This window comes from Trichechus manatus, unplaced genomic scaffold (genome assembly GCF_000243295.1).
Source record: "Trichechus manatus latirostris isolate Lorelei unplaced genomic scaffold, TriManLat1.0 scaffold00142, whole genome shotgun sequence".
NCBI classification, from domain to species: Eukaryota; Metazoa; Chordata; class Mammalia; order Sirenia; family Trichechidae; genus Trichechus; species Trichechus manatus.
This window is the reverse complement of record NW_004444078.1, coordinates 2,145,892-2,168,721: the sequence shown is the minus strand read 5'-3', so window position 1 is coordinate 2,168,721 and position 22,830 is coordinate 2,145,892. Positions and strand designations below refer to the sequence as shown.

Genomic DNA, 22,830 nt, shown 5'->3' with positions numbered 1-22,830 from the left:
GTCAATTGAGATGATCATTATTTTGCACTAATTCTTAAATAATATTTCTTCTGGGTATTTAATTCTGTATTGTCAGTTGTTTTTCCTTAGTGCACTGAAGTGCCATTTCAGTGGGCTTTGGCCTTCATTGTTGTGTTTGAAGTCAGCTGTTACTCTGTTATTTCTCGGCTTCTTTTAAAATCTTCTCTTTGCCTCTGCCCCAGTTTCTTTCTCCTCTCCTCCTGAATTCTCAATTATTCATGATCATTTTTACTGTATTACTCTTTAGTCATATTTTCAGTTCCTTTTATTTCCTTAAATGAAGTCTTTGAAGGTCTGATTCTGTTGTCTTGCTTCTGCTCATTTTCATTTATGATACCTTGTTTCTTTGAATGTTTTATGATTTCTTTCTGTGAACTCATATTTTTTGGAACTTTATCTGTGGGAATGTTTTGAAGCTTGGAAAGAGGGGATCCCCCTAGAGGTTATTTATCTTGTAGCAGGCATCTGGGGACACTTCTGCTCCGGGACCCCCTGAAGTTAAATTCTCAGACCATTTAGTGTGAATTAGGACTGAAGATCCATGTGGAGGGTTGATTTGGGGTTATGAAATCTCAAGAGAGTATCTTCCCTTCTCTTCCACTCAGCACCAAGGTTCAAGACAGGTAATTTTCTTTGCATTCCCTTAGGGTTGCAGGTGTGTTTCTAATTCAGCCTTACATTAGGATTTCAGCTTTGGTAAGGAGTCTTAGACTCCTTACTACTCACCTTTGGTGGGCCCCAAGCTTTCCTTCTTTTTCCCTTCGCACACCCTCTAGTTCTGTGAGACTGAAGATTGAAGCACAGGTTCATCTGGTTTAGCAACTGTTGTCAGCCTACTGCTTTGAAATACTATCTTCATTAATTTTGGCCTGAATAGTACTTTCTCTTGCCAGCTTATTGATGCACTTAAGATAATGGATCTCCCTCCCCCACCCCCAATTTTATCCAGCATTTTTAGCTTTCTGTGAGGGGTGCCAATCATGGTACCTAGTCCTCCCTAGTGCTGGAGATGAAAGTCCTGATTGCCTTTGAGCTTCACTATCACACTACATTCATATAGTGTTTTTGTCAGCAGTGTTTAATCAAAAGTTACAATCATTTGATTGTTTAATCTTTTAGTTTTAACTGCCTATAAAGAAAGTTTTTCTTAGAATCAGTAAACCAGTCCTCTTGGGAATAAACATAACTTTAGTAAGTCCGTTTATAAATGATAGAAAGCTAACTTTAAGAAATATTTTACAGGAAAATATGAATGGAGTTTTGGTATTTTGGGGCATGAAAGGAAGAAGTGAAAGAAGTAAACAAGGGGGAATGTCTTGTACTTTATTTGTACTTTTAACAAAATTATTTTTAAAACGATAATATGGTAGTTGAGCGAGTGACTACTGTTTTGGAGCATTTATGTCACTTTTCTTTTTTTAAAGAATATTGCCAGTAGCTACTGATTTGTTAATGATCGATTGTTACTAGGGGCATGGAATCCACATAACACTGACAGAACACACATTTTTGAGGGAGGGGCTTCATGAATCAGCTTCTTATTACAACTCGGGATGATCTGTAGTTAATTCTCTAGCCTCAGTTTTTCTGTAAGAAGGCTCCTTGGCTTGAACCTGCAGAGTTCAATCTACTTTTTTCATCTGTTTTAGCATGAGTTCAGGAACAAAGAATGTGTTAGATTTGTTTTTCTTGATTTCTGGTAGGATGAAGTAAGGAATAGTAGAACATTGTTTTCAGTCTGTATTGAAAAGTTATTTTTTATTGTTGTGCATAGCTGATACCTCCAAAATGTTATCAGTTCAGATACCTTACTGACAATCAGAAGTTCTCTATAGTAATTTAGATTTATGAGTACATAAACAGCTAAATGAAAAGCAGCTTGAGAAGGATCTTCAAGGCCATTGTCACTATTGCTGTGTAGAAATTGTAGTTTATTTAGGAAATAATTTTTTTAAAGTTTATTTTGCTTTTAGCTGTAATACCACTGTGCCTTTCAAAAGCACTTATGGGAGAAACTGATCTATTGATGATTGTTTAGGAGGAGAGGAGAAGGCTGAAAATAAATTCTTCTCCAGTCATGCTTCATATTCAGCCACAGGTTTTAAAATAAGAGGCCTGAGCTTCTTATTATCACCTTGTTGTCAGTAGCCAAATAATTTGTCTTAGAGCAAACTAGTATAAATAACAGTTGAAAATTTGGGGAGGAGGGTGTTAGATATCGATGTCACACCATATACCATAACACATTCTAGATGGATTAAATACCTACATGGGAAAAAAAAAATGGAAGTATTAGATTAAACTATAGGAGAACATTTCTGTATATTAGGATGGCAAAGGTGTTTTTACACATGACAACCAAGGTAAAAATGATAAAATTGAAAGGTTAATGACAGACTTGGGGTGGGGTGGATACTACATATGATAAAGAGTTAATGCTGTTACGGAATTCTTAGAGTTCATAAGAAGATGAAACAGTGGAATAGAACAAACAGGCAAATGCCGTGAGCAAACAGATTTCAAAATAAGTCAAAATCATAAGAAAACATTCCAGTTTTATCATCAAAGAAATGCAAACTATAACAAGATGTCATTTTAAAATGTATCAGATTGGTAAAGCTTTTACAATATAGTGACCAGTATTGGTCAAGATTCTGGGAAATAGGCTCTGTGTAATTTTCTGCTGTTTATTTTTATCTTCCTCATTGTCCACAAAAACTCCAAAAATAAATAAAGCATATAAATAAATAAAACAAAGGTGACTATTTTGATTAGTTTGGGTTCTGAGGTATGGTACATGATGTGATTTTCTTCTGAAATTTAGCATGAGGAATAATTAGGAATAAAGACCATCAAAATTTTTATAAATTACGATTTCATTATGTAATGATGTGACGTTTTTTATTCCTGAGTGAAACATAATGATGGGTGACATTTTTATATTCCTAAATGAAGCATTTTACATATTGATGAAATAAAACTGTTTACATTTTTTAAAACTGTGTTTTGGATATCCAGCTCACCGTAAATGAAGCAGCTGCCCAGCTTTGTGTGAAGGATAATGCCCTGTTGACCAGAAGAGATGAACTTTTTGCCCTGGCTAGACAGATTTCTCGAGAAGTCACCTATAAATACACTTACAGAACTACCAAGTAAGTGTTTACTTGGCAATATTTTTGCATTGCATGATAGAGGTGGTGTTTAAATCACCATCCATTGATAGGATGTAAGTGTTTCTGAAAAAGTAAAAGTGTGATTATAGTTCTAAATTATAAAATTAAACAGTGCAGTGACTTTTCAAAACACTATTACTAAGGTGATTTTTGTTTTGTTTAATTCTCTTCTGTTTTTGTTTCTTTTGAAAGACATAGTTCCCTAGCTCTATAGCATTGATTTGGTGATAGGTTTAGACATTCTTCTCTTACACGCTTTGGTTTTGACTGTGATGGTGGGATTTAGTCCGTCAGCATTTATGGACTTATTTGTTCACCCTCTAACCACATGAACTTGTTGAAAACTCTGAGGAAGCAAGGTGTTTTCTTTTGCAAGTTGTTTGCAAACTAACCAGATACATAAAAAGACTGTGCCGGCCAATATTTAAGGGAAGGTTATTACTAGCAAGTGTAATTTGGAAAGCCAGTTTACAATTTAAAGAATAATATTGACAAGTAATGATGCTTTCAGAGTTTGATGTAAACACACCATATTATTCTTCATCTTATTCTCACTTGAACCCTAGGCCTTGGCTGCAGGTACAGGACCATTTTGATTTTGTTCACCTGGTTCCACAAGGACCACAATTTCCAGCGCACCATCCATGTACATGCCACTGCTTCTCTGAGTAGAGACAGGATTGCTTGCATTAGCGTAGCCCTGGGTACTTGTTGAAAAGTCCTATACTGAGCACCTTCCCCAGCCCTAATGAATCACAGTCTCTGGGGATGGATCCCTGGAATCTGAACTTTTACTAGCATCCCAGATGATTCTTGTGCAGATTCAAGTTTGAAAACCACTGCTGTAGGCGTTATTTTCTGTCATCACCGTTATTTTCCCTAACTCATAGCAACTTCATTTCCTGCCCTCAAGTACCTACATATTTACAAACTGACAACAAGTAAAATTATGTAGACTAAATAAATAGGGTAAGAATATGCAGCAGCATTATAGGATTATTTATAAGATGGCTTTTTTTTTTTTTTTGAGTTGGATAATTAAGAGCTGCTTTAGTTATTTTTCATTTTCTCAACTGTATACAAAATTTTTCTCTTGGGTACTTTATTTAAATTTTTTTAATCAGAGTAATATATGTACATAGTTTAAGAAATAGTACACAAGACTCGTAATGAAACCACAGTTCCCCTGCTTTTATACGTTTTATTTTTATATACATACATTTTACTTTTATTAACATATCTTGGAATCTTTCCATATGGATATATACACATCTTCCTCATTGTGTTTTACTGCTGCATGATATTGTATTGTTTGAATGTACCATGATTCAGTTAACCAGTCGCTATTGATAGGTAATTAATATGTACTTGAGCCATTTCCAGTCTTTTGTCATTACAGATAATATGACAATAAATAACCTTATACATACTGTATTTTGTTGATTCTGAGGTACACTTTTTTTAACATCTCTGAAACTGAAGTACAACTTACAATTGATAGTTTGTCATAGTTTAATTGGCAGTAGTATTTCATCGTGATACATGAGATAATGGTGTACCTTACAACTGATAGAGTATGCTGTTTCATATATGTGTAGGTTTCTCTGTGGGATAAGATTCCCAGCAGAAAAATTGCTGGGCCAAGGGTAAATGCATCTGTAGTTGCAGTAGATAGACAAAATGCATCTTAATCTCATGTAGCCTTAAGTATTCGACTTAAATGGTCATTTTGTCATAAATTATTTCTACTGAAACATAAAGGAATATCATGGAATGGAGCCCTCCTTGTTTATTATTCTTGTTTCTTATGTGATATACATTAAATATTTATTGAGTACTTTCTGTATGGAGAGTTCTTAGGTTGGAACCTCTCTAAATGTATAATTGTGTTTGCATACTCCCCTAATTTGGAAATGATGAAAAGACTTTTCATTATTTTAATGTTCATTTTGACAGTGTTTTTTGTTTCTGCATCAGGGTTGTGTGTTTTTGTGGAAGGTTATAGATTGAGATGCCTTTAGAATAAACTTTGTTACCTTCTCAATTTTTTCTTTTTCCTTTCCCCTACCCTTCAGGTCAAAATGTGGCGAAAGAGATGAATTATCCCCAAAAAGAATTAAAGTGGAGGTATGATTACGTATTGTATTATGGTAACAATGCTCGTTTCTGCCTTAAGATCATTAAAAATAGAGTAAAGTCTTACTAGTTCAGATTAAAAAAAGGATGGTCCCATAAACGAGTGAAAAATATGAATTATGGAATTTTAAAAACAATATAGAATTTTGCTATTTTAAAGTACTTACAGTAATTTGAACTAGGATACTAAGGAAATTCTTAGAAGGAAGCAAAGATGACTAGATAGATGTCCAGTCAATATATCAAAGGTTGATTTGTAAATGAGTGTTTCAGATAGACTTAAAACTCTTTACTAAACTCTTCCTTTTATAATCTTATTTGCATCATTAGTTATCAAATACATTCAGAGGAGCTAAGTTTTAGTTTCTTTATATTAACTATCTGAGGAAAATGATAATTCAGTAGCTGCAAATTACAGAGACTTTACTGTAACTAAAGCCTCTTTTGGAGGATCACGATTAAGGCTATCCTTCTGATTTTAGACCTGCAGGTGGTAAAGGGAGGAGTTAGGGCTTTCAGAAGTATAAAATGGTTTCAGTTACTATTTCTTAATTCGAATTGAGTATTTTTTTGGGGGGGCCAGTCTACAGCAGAGTAGAAATTTTTATCTTAATTAGAGAATGGTGGTTGGTACTTTCTTAGTCATCCCATTATTTAGTTTCAGGTAAGCCATGCTTGACTACCCTAAATTTTCATCATCAAGTTATGCTTACAGAGCATCTGTTTGTATAGCAGTAATCCTTTATTCACACTAAAGCTAGAGTTACCTTTTAAAAACAAATTCCTTTCTTACTTAAATCCTTCCAGTGGCATCCCACTGTACCTAGAATAAAATCTAGACTAAACGCTACATGATCAGACTCGAACTTGCATCTCTAACTTCATCTACCACACTTCCCCATTCTTACTGTGTTCCATCTACGCTGACCACCTTTCTGTTCCTGGAACATGCCAACTCATTTGTACCTCAGCATTCATTGTTTGTTCCCTCTACCTAGAGCTACCTTTCTCTAAATCTTCACGTATCTTAAAGTTGCAGCTGGGTTTTCTCTTGACTTCCCTACCTCCTTTTCTAAAGGATAAACCTTCCCCCAAAATCATATTCACGCCCACTCTCCTGGTTTGTTTTGTTTGTTTTCATAACACTTATCACTATCTGAAAGTATTATATATATTTGTTTTTAATTTCTTATCAGTGTGCCCCATTAGATGAGAATAGGGCTCTTATCTGTCTCTACTACTTTATACTCAGTTGTGTTTAATAGGCATTTAATAAAATCTGTTGGATGAAATACTGAATGGCTGTGGGGAGATTTTTGCCTACTGAAAATTTTAGTCTAAAGCAGTGGTTCTTGAAGGAAAAGTATTTTGTCCAAAAAGAGCATGTTTTTAAAAATTGTGCATATATTTGTAATTTAGGACCTCACTATTAGCTCTGGATTAATGTTTAAGATGGGTCTCTCAGATATCATCCAAAAAAAATTGTTTTAAGTATCTAAAAGCCCACATTGAAAGATAGTCTAGCTAGTGAAATGATTTTATACTATTGTACCAACAAGATAACATGTAAGAGAGTGACCCTCTAGATTTAGTGTTTTTAGTGACTCGCTATGATTGAAAGGAAAGGCAGGTAAACGTAGAAGCTGCTAAGAAGGCGTGTGCCATTAGAAGATTTAAAAGAAAGAAGTTACAAAACCTATCCAGTGGCCAGGAGAAGTAGTCAGCTTCTAGCCTAGAATGGCATCGGCTTCTCTTTTTCACCACTGGCCCTCAATGAGATCACCATTCAGGCTATTTTCACAGTTAAACCCCACTTTCCCTTTTTGTCTAGCTTCAGAGATCACTATTGAACATTGAAATTTGTGATAATGCGTCTCATGGACTGTTTGAGCTGAAGTTTTTTCTGGTTAGGTTGTATTGATAAAGCCTCTCTCAGAGCCATGATCTGAAATTTAAGCAACTGTTTCTCGTATCCAGTACAGTATTTTGAGTTTCTTTTCATGTTGGATTATAGCATTCATTGTGACCGTTGTATTCTTTTAAATTGGAGCCATGGTGTCACAGCGCTTGAAGAGTTCAGCTGCTAACCAAAAGGTCTGTAAATCGAATCTACCAGCCGCTCCTTGGAAACCCTCTGGGGCAGTTCTACTCTCTCCTATAGGGTCACTATGAGTCCAAATCTACTCGATGGCAATGGGTTTTTTTTTTTTTTTTTAAGAGATAATCGAATTATAATTTTATATGGTTAGTTTATTGCTTTGCTTGAGTTCACAAAGCCAGTTTGAACAGTTCTGGATTCAGAGTTAAGAGAATCAGTGTTTCTTTCCTGTGAATAACAATTCTAATCCTCTCTAAATAAAACAAGTGACTAAATCACTCCAAATCTTCTTCACATGCTTTTATAGACACTGAAGTCTTCATTTTGTGTCCCAGAAGTAGATAGGCACTTTGAATTTAGAGCAGGGGTTTGGTTTTTTTTGTTGGCGTTCTTGATATTTTTTTTACTTTTGTTTTGTTTTTGCTTAGTTCTTTTTTTTAAAGCACTTGTGTATTGCAGGTCAGCATTATCTCTTCAAAATGTGTGTTATGCATTTGTATATACTCACTCATGTATATAGTGTAATCCTCTGCAAAATCTACAGTATTGGCATTAGTCATTGTCCAAGTTCTATGGCAGTATACTCTAAGTCAAATTTGAGATATTGGAGCTGTTTATTTGGTTCTGGAATTGGTTGTATTGGCTGTAAAGCATTCCTGTATTCCCTTTACGAAGATTTTTCACGGTATAATACTTCTTATTAGTAGTAGTATTAATTCAGTAGATGTTTGTTGAATATTATCTGTGATAGGGCTCTGTAATAAGGCCAATATAGAATCCAAAATAAGTATCTTTTCCCTGCAATTAAGTACTGTTAAGTACTAACACTTGCCACATCCTACTTTAATAGTAGTAGTTATTAGAGTAGAATCTGTAGGTATTAGTGTTTTGTCTGTGTCTATCTCCTATGTGGCCACAGGGAAGGGGGAGAATTTCTGGGTTGAGAAGAGATTAGGGGAGGCTCCGTCGGGGAGGTATCATTTGAGCTGGGTTTTAAAAGAAGGGTAGGATTTCAGAAGATGCGAATATGAAGCAGGAGGTGGCATTATAAAGATAGGCAAAGGCACAGAGGTAAGAAAACGCTAGGTGTGTTTAGAGAACAAGGAGTAAACCAGTTTGTCCGGAATACATGACTGACACAAACCAAAAAACCAAACCCATTGCGAGTTGATTCCGACTCAGTGACCCTATAGCTCAGAGTAGGCTGTAAATTTTTAGGGGCGCACACTGCCACATCTTTCACCCACGGAGCAGCTGATGGGCTCGAACTGCTGACTTTTTGGTGAGCAGCCTAGTGCTTAACCATTCACTGCACCTCACAAAGGACCTCATAAATAAAACCAAAAAAGAGTTGAGAATTCTTTAAGCGTAATTTTTCTCATCCTTTTTTTTTGAATATTTCTTTTAGGGTTCTCAGCTTATAATTCTCTCTTAAAAGAAAATAATATAAAAATAAACTTAAGCTTAGCCCATTGTAGGGTATCACAGATTTAATGAGACAGTTTTTTCCCTTCCTTTTCATCTTTATTTTTCTAACACCCTTGACAATAACCAACAAGCGTACATGGGAAGTTGCTGACTTATTTCTGTCTTAAAAAGATAATTTTTACAGTGATCAAAAAGAAATGTTAATGTCCAATAGATAAAATAGAAGTGACATCAAAATAATTAGATATGTAAGGGAAAGAGAAAAACTTTCTTGCATTAGGATACACTAATAAAACCAGTGCTTTGTTGAAGCTCACTAGAAGGTTTACTTCTTGCTAAATGATATATTTTCCTGATCTGTATGTGAAGGGTTAGGTGGAATAAAGTTTTAAAATGCTTGTCTGATTTTTTTTTCCCTAGAAAGCTTTTATCAATTAATAGATTGTTCCGCCTTAAAGATAGTTGCTATTTATTTGGGGATTTTTTGGTTATTGTTGTTGTGTTTTGAATATCAGTGTATACGTTTTATAGAAGTACTCAGGATAATCTATTGTCCTTAAGTACTGCTCCTCACAGGGCATGTTAGACATTAAAAAACAAATTTTGAACTTTATTTCTTTAATTCCTATGCTGTATGAGATAGACACAGAGAAAAAGATAGCCCGCTTGCTTGGGGAGGCCTTAAGGGAACCCACCATTTGCAATGAAACCTCTGGGGACAGCACCCCCACAACCTCATATGTTAGTAAGTGAGGTTTGGGACTACCCTTTCCTGCTCAGGCTAGATGAATAGCTTGTTCACCTCGTATATGACCCTGTATGTGAATCCATTTACAGGAAAAATTAAAATGGATTATGTTTATTCTTTTTTTTTTTTTTCCATCAGAGACCCTAAATCTAGCTCTGGGGCAATTGTAAAAACAATAACTACTTTTTATTGAGTCAATCATGCCCTACTAGGCATTTGAAATTCATTATCACAAATCTCATCTACCCTTATATGGAAGCTTTATGATTTCCATTTTACAGTCAAGGAAGGAGAGACCCAGAAAAGCTGAGTAACTTGCCCAAGTTGCCACATTGCTATTCACTGATGGAGCCAGAGCTTCAAATCTAGATCTGACTCCTAAACTTCAAAGCTGTACCACCTTTCAGGGTGTTAATGAGCACCTTAGGAGTGAAAAACACTATTGAGAGTATACCTTTCTTCCTTCTCTCCTACTAGCATGCTGTGAATCACAGAATGTGCACAGGACATTTTGAAGAAGGGGAACACAGTAGCACCTGTCGTTTTCTAATCCAAGGAAAATTGTCCAGTAAATGATTACAAGTTTTGAGTAGAGCATTTAACAATATAAATTACAAAATGTATTTAAATATAAAGGATTCCCATTAGATAAACTATTGTTTAGAATGAGTAAAAATAGTCTATTGGGAAATTAAACCTGCTTATGGCAGAAGGAAAACTTGGTGGCATAGTGGTTAAGAGCTACATCTGCTAACCAATAGGTCGGCAGTTCAAATCTACAGGTGCTCCTTGGAAACTCTATGGGGCAGTTCTACTCAGTTCTATAGGATCGCTATAAGTCAGAATCGACTTGACGGCAATGAGTTTGGGGTTTGTTTTTTTTTTTCTTTTGGTATGGCAGAAAGTATTTAAGATGGCTTGACAACTTGTTACAACCAAAACCAAACGCACTGCCCCTGAGTCGATTCCAACTCATAGCAACCTTATAGGACAGAGTAGAACTGCCTTATAGGGTTTTCAAAGTTATAAATCTTTACAGAAGTAGACTGCTACATCTTTCCCCTGAGGAACAGCTGGTGGGTTCAAACTACCAACCTTTCGGTTAGCAGCCAAGCACTTTAACGACTGCGCCCCCAGGGCTCCTGACAGCCAGCTAAAGGAGATGAAAAGTCAAGAGCCAAAGTCCCTGGCACTCTTGTCTCCCCTTCCATTTTTAAAAAACACTAGTTAAAGTGGATTCAGTTGATAGCCTTTCTTTTTCATTAAGAACACATCATGTTCCATGAAGAAAACCCTGTCATTACTTGCAGTGTTTTAAGTAACATCTTAGAAGAGAGGAAAGATACTGAACAGGGGATGGCAGTATAAAACTGCCCCTCTCAGGATTGGCAGTGGTAGCTAACTAAATGGACTGTTACTGTTCATATCTCATCTGTAAGTTTTATTCATTCATCAAAATCGCTGGAGACTAGGCAGAGAGGTGGGAGATGACAGCATTCTTGATCCTGTGTGGGCTGGGAGTGCAAAGTAATCACAGATAACTGGATGAAAGAAATGAAGTTTGTTAATAGAGACCAGAAAGTCAGAGAATTGGAGCTTAAAAAAGACAGACTTAGAGGAAACATCTGCTAGCAGTTCCAGTAGGGTGGGGGTACGGGAGTGAGGAAGGGGGGCAGGAGAGAGGCTCAGAATATCCACCTACGCGTTACTAAGCTTGTTGAAAAGAAAGCTGGTCTAATTTGATGTAGACTCTTCTCTGGATCAGAAAAACAGAAGCATTACAATCTTCTATTCATATAGAAAGTGTAAGTAGAAAAAAGGAAAATGCACATGTGGGACTGAGAACATCTGCTGTAAGAAGTCATTTTAGAGACAGCTAAGCAGTGGCTTTAAAGCTTCTTGCTAGTGCTTAGTGGAAAGGAGGGAGAGGAATGGGGGTGGAGACCAATTGGATGAGAGTAATTCGGTCATGAACAGCATACCACCCTGTATCTTTTATTTTCTCAGTGCTCAGACCCAGAGTCTTACCAGCAAGGAGACACTGTGATTAATGGTAGCAGCCAAGAATATGACATGAAGATAAATTGCCCATAGCACTGTACAGCTGGTGCCTGGGAAAAAAGCTTGAGAGATGTAAAACCAAAGTCCTGTGCCAAACATAATGTGAAAGAGACCAGTTTCTTGGGAATAGTCTCACTTTTATTTCTGAGTCATATATTTTCATTGCCTTAAAACTAGTACTTTATATGTCATAAAGTGATAGCTATTCATCCTGACGTTTTCTCATCCAAGATAAACTGTGAAGACTGGGAGAAAATCAGAAAGACTGATGTACCCAGTTGTGGTCTTGCAACAGAGACCAATGATTGTTTAGATATTGTTATTGCTTGTTTTTATTTCTTTTTATTAATGATAGAGTAATGTCAATTTCCCAAAAACTTCCACGTGAAGGATTTGAAGTCCTTCCAGCTTTACATTATTCTCATGGTCTAGTAATTCTGATAGTGGTGCTGCCATATATTTGTATGGCAATTTGTACATTTTAAAGATTTACCATTTGCATTACTTGAGTTAATTCCCACAAACCTCCACTGGGTAGATAAAGCAGCTGATGTAATCTCCATATAAAAATTTGGAACACTGAAATAACGAGGTTAACTGTCTTGCTTAAAATCACACATCTGGTTCCTAACAAGAGAATACTAGATTACTCCTCCTCTTGCAAGCTTCTTCTAAAAGAGTATAGAGATTAGATTAGAGTTCCTGGGGGCTCTGGCCTGGGCCTACTCCTCTCATTTAGTGTCCTGGTCTCAGGCCTGTCCATGAGCTGACGATCTCCAGTCTGGATATACAGCCTGATCTTGTCCAGAGCTCCAAACTCAGTACACCTGTCTGTGGGGCTTATCTACACAGATGCCTCACCAGCAGAGCAGACTCAACATAATCCGCAACTGAATTCATCAGCTTTTGCCCCTCTTCCAACCTCCTGGTCCCAAGTTCCTTATCCTAGTGAATGTTACCACCAAACTCATGGTGACTGTAAAAGTGACATGGCAGAGGTGTGTGACCTCCTCATCTGACTTTACAAGGGGAAGGAAAGAGAGTCACCATTAACATCAGCCCAAGGCTGACTGCTATGAGGTGGAGGTCAGACATACCTCCTCTCTGTAGTCTTTTTACCAATTCTAACCCCAGCTGTCCCTTCCATGCCACTGTCTACTTCTCTGCTGAGTTTGGTAATATGTTGTAGTGGCCACACAGAACTCACAGACCATATTCACAGTTAGGAGGTTTATTAGGGAAGTAACAAGTTACAAATCAGGATCAGGATATAGTTCTTTGATCAGAACAGCGTTTTAGCCATGCTCACGGGCAGGTCCCTCTCTGGCCCTTGGCCCCTTGGCTGGGCGTGTGCCCTGCGTGGGCAAGTGTTACAGAGCTCCTTAGCTCCGCCAGTAAGTGACCAGAGGCACCCCACTCCACCAGCAAGCCTCCTGCCCAGACGTGCTCAGCTCTTGCTCCGTGGGCCAGAAAGCTGACTGTGCCGTTCCCTGCCAGTCGCCTGGTTCTGCTGCCTTTGCTAGTGCTATTTCTCTGCCGCTGCTTCTCGCCATATTGCTGTCTTCAGTGTTATAGCTCTCTGTCTCCTGGGTCTAGAAGGGTCTCAGCACAGGGATCCTGGGTCCAAAGGGGACACTCCACTCCTAGCTCTTCTTTCTTTGTCCGCCTCTGCTCTGGAATTGGCTCTCTTTTAAAGCCTAATGAATGGAAAAACTAGCCAACCCCCTGGTTAGAGTTTCATGCATCTTATTTACATTATTAGCAAGCTGTCTAATCTTGGTGGGCCACAAGCACCTCATTTGCATAGTCCCACCCAGTCATTTGGTGGGAGTTACAAAAACTATGACTAAAAGGGCCATATTAAGTAATTCACTGTACTGTAGTTGCCTAAGCCATATCTCAGGAATTCATTTATTTATCTCTGTCTTCATCTGCCACTGTCCAGGGCTAGGCTACCATTCTCTCTCTCCACCACAGCCTTCTAAGTAGCCTCCTCTCCACCAGCCTTGCACTCCTCAGTCCATTCTCCCCATCACTTTCAAATTGGGCTTTCTAAAACGCAGATCTGATGAGTCTCTTCCCTGCCTAAAACCTCCAGTGGCTTCCCTTTGCATGTAAGATAAAATCTAAAAATCTCAGCAAGGCCTCCAAGGTCTCTCAGAGTCCGGTTCCTGTGTAACTGGCTAGCTTCTTCTCTCACCACTCTGTCTTTCTCTGTTTTAGCTCCTTCTGTTTTAGCTATGCAGTTATCTCCTGCTTTTTGAAAGTTTGCTTTATGCCACTTAGCTTTTACAAGAGACCTACATTAAACCTGTTTTCACTAACTGAAAGAAATCCAGAGGATTTTCGCTTTTACCAAAAAAAGAGTGAAAAGTGAAAACAGCATTCTTCATTTGTTTTACAGCGAGCCATTAAAGAAGCAGCCCACAGCCTGAGCAGCAACAGTGGTGTCACCACGTTCCCTATTTCTACTTTATATAGGCTGTGCGTTTATCATATCGTTCCTGCTTTTACTATGTATTAGTGTTAATTTAGGTTTTATGTGTTATTTAGTATGATTTAGTAGGTTATTTTTCGGGTCTGGGAGTGCTCAAAAATTTTTCCCATATAAATTAATGGTAATTGCTTCTTCATTTTATGCCATTTCTGCTTATGAAAGGTTTCCTAGGAATGCTTTACTTTCGGATAGTGGGGTATGCCTGTATTAAATATTTTCAAGTTTCTAGAGTGTATCATGTTTCCTTTTGCATCCAGGCCTTTATACAAGCTACTCTCTTTTCCTAAAGAACTCTGGTCCTTAGAGGCTCAGCCTAGACATGACACCATCTGGGAAGCTTTCTCTGATACACTGCCCTCTGCATTGCCTCTGGGTGGGTTCATCCATTTCTCTTTCTAGACTGTATTTGTCAAAAGGGCAGGAGCCATGTCTTTCTTTGTCTGGCATTGTATCCTCCCTATTGAGCATAGTGTATGGAACCCGCTTTGCAAATGGTACATTTTTGTTGAATGAATAAGCAAATGTTTCCAGATTTCTGCTTTTCTTTTCACTAGAAGAGTTTCCCAACAATATGGCCAACAATCTCTTGCTAGTTTCAGTGTTAAATGTCTAGTTCCTCCTTCTTTTGTGAAATGTCTATATACTATGTAAATATCTGTAAAATTTGTCTCTTCCCCATCATAGAGATAAAGTAAGTTGCTTATAACATGTGATCTATTTTAATCTGATTAAATCTGGTGGCTTTTGGGGTGAACTTGATAAATATCAGTAACAAACATTTATTGGATAATTTCTATATTCCAAACGCTGTGCTAAGTATTTTTCATTTCCTTAAACTAACCTGTAAATTAGATTACTGTTGTTATGCCCACTTCACAGATGAGGAAACTGAGACACAGATGAAATAATCTGCCCAGTATCACAGCAAATAAGTGGTAGAATTAGATTTTGAACTCAGTGAAAATCATAAAGTAAAACTTGGTTCAGCTTATGAAAAACAGAGCTGTAGGAGAAATGCCTGTATATGCCTCTAGGCTTGTATAGATTGAGCATAGGCTTTGAAACCAGTGTCTGTAGCTATAAAATGAGGGAAACCCAGGGTTGTTTGTGGTGGAGATTACCTGAGATAACTTATATAAAAAAATAGTACATAGGTTGTTTCCACCTTTTGGCTATTGTGAATAGTATTGCAATGAACGTTGCTGTACAAGTCTTTTTTAATCTCTGCTTGCAAGTCTTTTGAGTATATACCTAGGATTGGAATTGCTGGTTTGTATGGTAGTTCTATTTTTAGCTTTTTGAGGAACCGCCACACTGTTTTGCACAACGGCTGTACAATTTTGCATTCTTACCAGCAATGAATAAGGGTTCCAATTTCCCAAAATCCTTGCCAACATATGTTATTTTTGGGTTTTTTTTTTTTTTTTTTTTTTATCTCAGCCATCCCAGTGGGAGTGAAATGATATCTCACTGTGGTTTTCATTTGCATCTCTCTGATGGCTGATGATGCTGAGCATCTTTTCATGTGTTTGGCGGCCATTTGAATGTCCTCTTTGGTGAAATGTTTATTCAAGTCCTTTGCTCATTTTATGATCAGGTTGTCTTTTTGTTAAAGTTTTGGTTATTAAATTCTTATCATACATATATAGTTTCCAAAGATAGTCTCGCATTTGGTAGCTTGTCTTTTCACTTTTTTGGTAAAGTCTTTTGAGGAACAAAAGTTTTTAATTTTTATGTTGTCATTGTTAGGTGCTGTCGAGTTGGTTCCGACTCATAGTGACACTGTACAGCAGAATGAAACACTGACCGGTACTGCACCATTCTCACAGTTGTTGTTATGCTTGAGCCCATTATTGCAGCCACTGTGTCAGTCCATTCCGTTGAGGCTCTTCCTCTTTTTCACTGACCCTCTACTTTACCAAGCATGGTGTCCTTCTCTGGGCACTGGTCCCTCCTGACAACATGTCCAAAGTATAGTGATCTTTGCTTCTAAGGAGCTTGAGGCCCCATTTATTTGTTTTGTCTTTTGCTGTTTGTGCTTTTATTATTATATTAGATAATCCACTGTTAAAAAGTAGACCTGACAGCATTGCCCCTGCATTTGCTTCTAAGAATTTTATGGTTTTAGATGAATGGATACATAAAATATGGTACATACAATGGAATACTACCAAGCCAGTAGGAGAAATGAAGTCATGCTACATGCTAGATATGGATAGAGCTTGAAGACATTACGCTGAGTGAAATAAGTCAGTCACAAAAGGACAAATACTGTATGACCTCACTTATATAAAAAGACAAGAAAAGGCAAATGTATAGAGACCAAAGTTTATTAGTAGTTACCAGGGGCAGGAGGGAGAGGAAAAAGGGGAGTTAACAGTGATGGAAAAATTGCATTGATTAAAGGTAGGGTTGCGCAGCTGATCATTGTAATTGCTGTCAATAAGTTGTACACCTGCAAAAAGTAGCATGATAGATATATTTACAACAACGGGGGGAAAAAAAAGTAGATGCTGAGGCCGCTAAACACCTCATGGGATTTGGTTCCTTGGTTTGGAGGTTTAGGGTCATGGTTTCATGGGACATCCCAGTTAATTGTCTAATAATGTGTTTAGTGCTTCTGTTCTTTCTCCTAGTTTGTTTTGTAATGCCTGGGGTCTTAAAAGTTTGCAGGCAACCAACCATTCAGGGTACAACGATTGGTCTCTTCACCTGGAGCAACAGAAGAAGAAGGAGAGTCAGGGATAGGAGAAGGATATGGAATGTTTGGCTAATTGCCTCCATGAACAGCTGCCTCCTTTGCCATGAGACCAGAACTGGATGGTGCCTGGCTACCATTACAGAACATTTTGATCAAAGATTCCATAGAAAAATCCTGATCAAAAGGGGAAAAATGGAGAACAGAATTTCAGATTCTCACAGACTCGACTTTCTGAAGCCATAGAGGGTGGATGACCTCCTGAAACTATTGCCCTGAGATGATCTTTAAACCTTAAATCAAAAAAATCCCCTGAAGTCTTCTTAAAACCAAACAGTAGTTTAGCTTAACTAGTAAAAAAATGTCTGCCTTGAACATTATACTTTTAAGAACTGTCTATATAGGATCAAAGTGACAACAGCAACTTGAAAGATTAGACAGGAACTTTAGAGGACTGTGAATTAATGAGGGAGGAACAACTCAGAAGAGGGTAAAAATGGTTGCACAACTCAAAGATTGTAATCAGTGTCACTAAAATGTACATGTAGAAACTGTTGAATTAGTGTATGTTTTGCTGTGTATATTCTCAACAACAAAATAAAATTTGGAAAAAAAGTAAAGTACAGAGTCAGGAACTGGTACATTGTAGGCTCCTGAAAAATAACTGCTTATATTGATGTTGTTGCTCCAAGTTGTCTACTAGCATGCCTCATTGAACTTTAGAACATAGAGGAGAGTTTACTAAAGAGAAAGTTAGAATTTTTAGGTCTAAATAAATTCTTGGGAAAGATAGAATAGTTAAGAAAAAATGAATTTTTCATTTAGATTTAAACTGTATATACTTGTATAAAGTTCATTCTAGCTCAGTTAATGATTATGTTCTGTATACTCCTCTAAACCAAGGGTCTTTGGTCATGTCGGGGCCTAGAAAGATGCCTGTTTTCAGTATTTTGACCCATCTGGAGGAATAAACAGGCAAAAAAATTCTTGGGAAAAAAAAAAAACCCGGTTGCCAGCGAGTCGATTCCAACTCATAGTGACCCTGTAGGACAGAGTAGAACTGCCCATTCGGGTTTCTAGGGAGCGCCTGGCGGATTTGAACGCACTTTTAGCCGCTGAGCCACCAGGGCTCCATAGTGGGATTAGCACTAATATATATTAAAGTATAAAACAGAAATAATTTAAGTTGAAGTATTGTCCTGAGGTCGAGTGATGCTAAATATGCCCTATTTCATGTAAGAATTAATATGTATTGATAACTTATTTAATAGTTACTATGTGCTAAAGGAGCCCTGGTGGCTCAGTGGTTAAGAGCTATGGCTGCTAACCAAAAGGTCGGCGGTTGGCATCCACCAGCTGCTACTTGGAAACCCTGCAGTTCTACTCTGTCCTATAGGGTCACTATGAGTCGGAATCGACTCGGCGACAGTGGGTTTGGGTTTTGTTTGTTTTTTTTTTAATGTATGACTGAAGTATATAAAATTTTCACTACCCATTGGTGAGTTTGTTGTACTGCGGTAGCTTGCATGTTTCTGTGATATTGGAAGCTATGCCACCAGAATTTCAAATATCAGCAGGGTCACCCATGGTGGACAGGTTTCAGTGGAGCTTCTAGACTAAGATAGACTAGGAAGAAAGGCCTGGTGATCTACTTTAGAAAATTAGCCAGTGAAAACCCAATGGGTCACAACAGAATATTGTCTGGTATAGTGCTGGAAAGTGAGCACCCTAGGTTGGAATGCATTGAAAACCTTAGTGGCTGCGACAGTGGACTTGAGCATACCAGTGACCACGATGATGGTGCAGGACCGGACAACAGTTAGTTTTGTTCTGCATGGCGTTGCCATGAGTTGAAGCTGAATTGACAGCAACTAACAACAATATATAAAATTTAAAAGTTTTTGAATATCAAAATGATAAAAATATAGATAAAATGGCAAAAATTTAAGGAAATAACAATACCCAGTGCTGGCATGGGAGCTGTCATACATTGCTTATGACGTGATAAACCAGTAAAGACTCTTTGCATTGTATAGCAAGAGAAATAGAAATGTTTATTCCTTTGTAGTAATTCTATTTAAGAGAATCTATTGTATTTAATAATCCGTACTATGGAAAATGCTATTTACATGAAAATATTTCGCAGTATTTTTCATAATAACCAAATATAAGAAAAGGAAATGTCTGATGTTAAGGATAGTGGTTAGATATTTGAACCACTAGATGAAATGTTATATAATCATTATTATCAATGATCATGAAGTCTGTGTACTAACATAAAACAATGTGGATGACTAAATTTTCATTCTGCTTCATTTACATTTTTTACTACACCATCTACAACTGTAGAAAATAAGGTGCTTGTACCATAAAAGACTAAAATGAAATATTTTACATTAAAATATTAACTGTGATTATTAGGGTCATGGGATTATGGTAATTTTCTTTGTTTTCTGAGTTTTAGATAATATGGTTATTGGTTTTATTTAAAAACTGTAAATAAAAATGACTTATTCTTTGACCCACAGGATGGTTTTCCAGATTTCCAGGATTCTGTGCAGACACTCTTCCAGCAAGCTAAAGCTAAGAGTGAAGAACTTGCAGCTTTTAGTTCACAGGTAACATGAACCATTAGTTTTTTTATTTTACTTAATAATAGTTTTACGTTAAAAAATAAATGGCTGTATCAACTAGCTTCAGTTTTAAGTATCTGAGGACTGAAATTTTATTTCTGGTTTTTAAAATGTCATCTGATCCACAGCTGTATCAACAAGACAGCAATAACAACTTGGTTTGATTTGGATTGTGAACAGAATCTGATATAGTGCTACTTATTTATTCTTTGTAGTTTTGTAGGAAGTGAGACACATTCTCTATGTAAGAAAATCCAAAAGAAGCAATTATATGTCGGGAAAACAGCAGCATTGAATGTGGCTGTATGTAATACAACTCTGAGATAAAACAGTATTCTCAACAAAATATTAACAGTCAATGTTGTAGCTATTGCTGTTGTTAGGTGCTGTTGAATTGGTTCTAACTCATAATGACACTGTTTACAACAGATCAAAACACTGCCTGGTCCTGCGCCATCCTCACAATCGTTGCTATGTTTGAGCCCATTGTCGCTGCCACTGTGTCAGTCCATCTTGTTGGAGGTCTTCCTCTTTTTCACTTACTCTCTACTTTACCAAGCATGACATCCTTCTCCAGGGACTGGTCCCTCCTGATAACATGTCCAAAGTATGTGAAATGCATCCCCATCCTTGCTTCCTAGAACCACTCTGGCTGTACTACATCCCAGACAGACTTGTTCATTCTCCTGGCAGTCTGTGGTATATTCAGTATTCTTCACCAACACCATGATTCAGATGTGTCAGTTCTTCTTTGGTCTTCCTTATTCATTGTCCAGTTTTCGCATGCACATGAGGTGATTGAAAATACCATGGCTTGGGTCAGGCGCACCTTAGTCCTCAAACTGACATCTTTGCTTTTAAACACTTTTTTTAAAGAGGTCTTTCGCAGCATATTTGTCCACTGCAATATGTCATTCATTTCTTGACTGCTACTTCCATGGGTGTTGATTGTGGACCCAAGTCAAATGAAATCCTTGACAACGGTAATCTTTTCTCCATTTATCATGATGTTGCTTACTGGTCCAGTTGTGAGGATTTTTGTTTTCTTTACTTTGAAGTGTAATCCATATTGAAGGCTGTAGTCTTTGATCTTCATCAGTAAGTGCTTCCAGTCCTCTTTGCTTTCTGCAGGCAAGGTTATGTCATCTGTGTAACGCAGGTTGTTAATGAGTCTTCCTCCAATCCTGATGCTGCATTCTTGATATTGTCTGGCTTCTTGGATTATTTGCTCAGCATACAGACTGAATGAGTATGGTGAAAGGATACAACCCTAACACACACCTTTCCTGACTTGAAACCACTCTGTATCCCTTGTTCTGTTCAAATGACTGTCTGTTGGTCTCTGGACAGGTTCCGCATGAATACAATTTAAGTGGACTGGAATTTCCATTCTTTGCAGTGTATCCATAATTTGTTATGACCAACACAGTCGAATGCCTTTGCAGAGTCAATCAAACTTTGCTTTCATCTAAGAACCATCTGACATCAGCAGTGATACCCCTTGTTGCACGTCTTCTTCTGAATCTGGCTTGAATTTCTGGCAGTTCCCTATCGATGTACTGCTGCAACTGCTTTTGAATGATCTTCAGCAGTATTTTACTTACATGTGATATTAATGATATTGTTTGGTAATTTCCTCATTCGGTTGCATCACCTTTCTTTGGAATTGACACAGATATGGATCTCTTTCAGTCAATTGGCCAGGTAGCTATCTACCAAGTTTGTTGAAACATCTCAACTGGTGTTCCATTGATTCTTGGAGCCTTGTTTTTCACCAGTGCCTTCAGTGCAGCTTGGACTTCTTCCTCCAGTACCATCCATTCTTGATGATATGCTGCCTCCTGAAATGGTTGAACATTGACCAGTTCTTTTTGGTACAGTGACTCTTGTGTGTTTCTTCTATCTTCCTTTGATGCTTCCTGCATCATTCACTATTTTTCCCATAGGATCCTTCAGAATTGCAACTTGAGGCTTGAATTTTTTCTTCAGTTCTTTCAGCCAAGCATGTTTTCCCTTTTGGTTTTCTAATTCCATGTCTTTGCACGTTTCATTGTAATACTTTACTTTGTCTTCTCAAGCTTCCCTTTGAAATCTTCTGTTTAGCACTTTTATTTCTTTATTTCTTCCATTTGCTGTAGCTGCTCTACGTTCAAGAGTAAGTTTCAGAGTCTTCTTCTGACATCCATTTTGGTCTTTTCTTTCCTGTCTTTTTAATTACGTTTTGCTTTCCTTACATATGATGTCCTTGATGTCATCTCACAGCCCATCTGATCATCAGTCATTAGTGTTCAGTGCGTCCAAATCTGTTCTTGAGCTGGTCTCCAAATTCAGGTAGGATATACTCTAGGTCATATTTTGGCACTCATATGAATTTGTTTTAATTTTCTTCGGTTTCAACTTGACCTTGCATATGAGCAACTGATGGTCTATTCTGTACTCTGCCCCTGGCCTTGTTCTGACTAATGATATTGAGCTTTTCCATCGTCTCTTTCCACAGAAGTAGTCGATTTGATTCATGTGTTTTCCACCCGGTGAGGTCCATGTGTGTAGTTGCCATTTATGTTGTTGAAAAAAGGTATTTGCATTGAAGAAGTCGTTGGTCTTGCAGTATTCTATCATGTGATCTCCTGTGTCAGTTCTGTCACCCAGGGCGTATTTTCCAACTACTGATCCTTCTGTTTCCAGCTTTCACATTCCAATCACCAGTAGTTATCAATGCATCTATATTGCATGCTTGATCAATTTCAGATCGCAGAAGTTTGCAAAAATCTTCAGTTTCCTCATTGACATTAGTGATTAGTGCATAAATTTGAATAATAGTCATATTAACTAGTCTTCCTTGTAGGTGTTTGGTTATTATCCTTTCTCTGACAGCGTTGTTCTTCAGGATAGATCTTGAAATGTTCTTTTTGACGATGAATGTGACGCCATTCCTCTTCAATTTGTCATTCTTGGCGTTGTAGACCATATAATTGTTTCAAAATGGTCTATACCAGTCCATTTCAGCTCACTAATGCCTAGGGTATCAATCTTTATGCATTTCATTTCATTGCTAATGACTTCCAGTTTTCCTAGATTCATACTTTGTACATTGCATGTTCCAGTTATTAAAGGATGTTTGCAACTGTTTTTTCTCATTTTGAGTCATGCCACATCAGCAAAGGAAGGTCCTGCAAGCTTGACTCCATCCATGTCATCAAGGTGGACTCTACTTTGAGGAGGCAGCTCTTCCCCGATCATATTTTGAGCGCCTTCCAACCTGAGGGGCTCATCTTCTGGTACTACATCAGTGTTCTGCTGCTGTTCACAAGGTTTTCACTGGCCAATTTTTTTTTTT

General features: G+C 37.5%; 1 protein-coding gene across 2 annotated transcripts in view; it reads left to right on the top strand.

Annotated features, from left to right (window-relative positions):
* NAB1 (NGFI-A binding protein 1) overlaps window positions 1–22,830 on the top strand; it is a 54,664-nt gene that overhangs the window by 21,820 nt on the left and 10,014 nt on the right. For both annotated transcript variants that reach the window (XM_004385579.2, XM_012558171.2), the window contains exons 3-5: window positions 3,040–3,173; window positions 5,270–5,321; window positions 19,389–19,478. In XM_004385579.2, coding sequence (XP_004385636.1) covers window positions 3,040–3,173; window positions 5,270–5,321; window positions 19,389–19,478 — 276 coding nt within the window. The remainder of the gene's footprint in view (window positions 1–3,039; window positions 3,174–5,269; window positions 5,322–19,388; window positions 19,479–22,830) is intronic.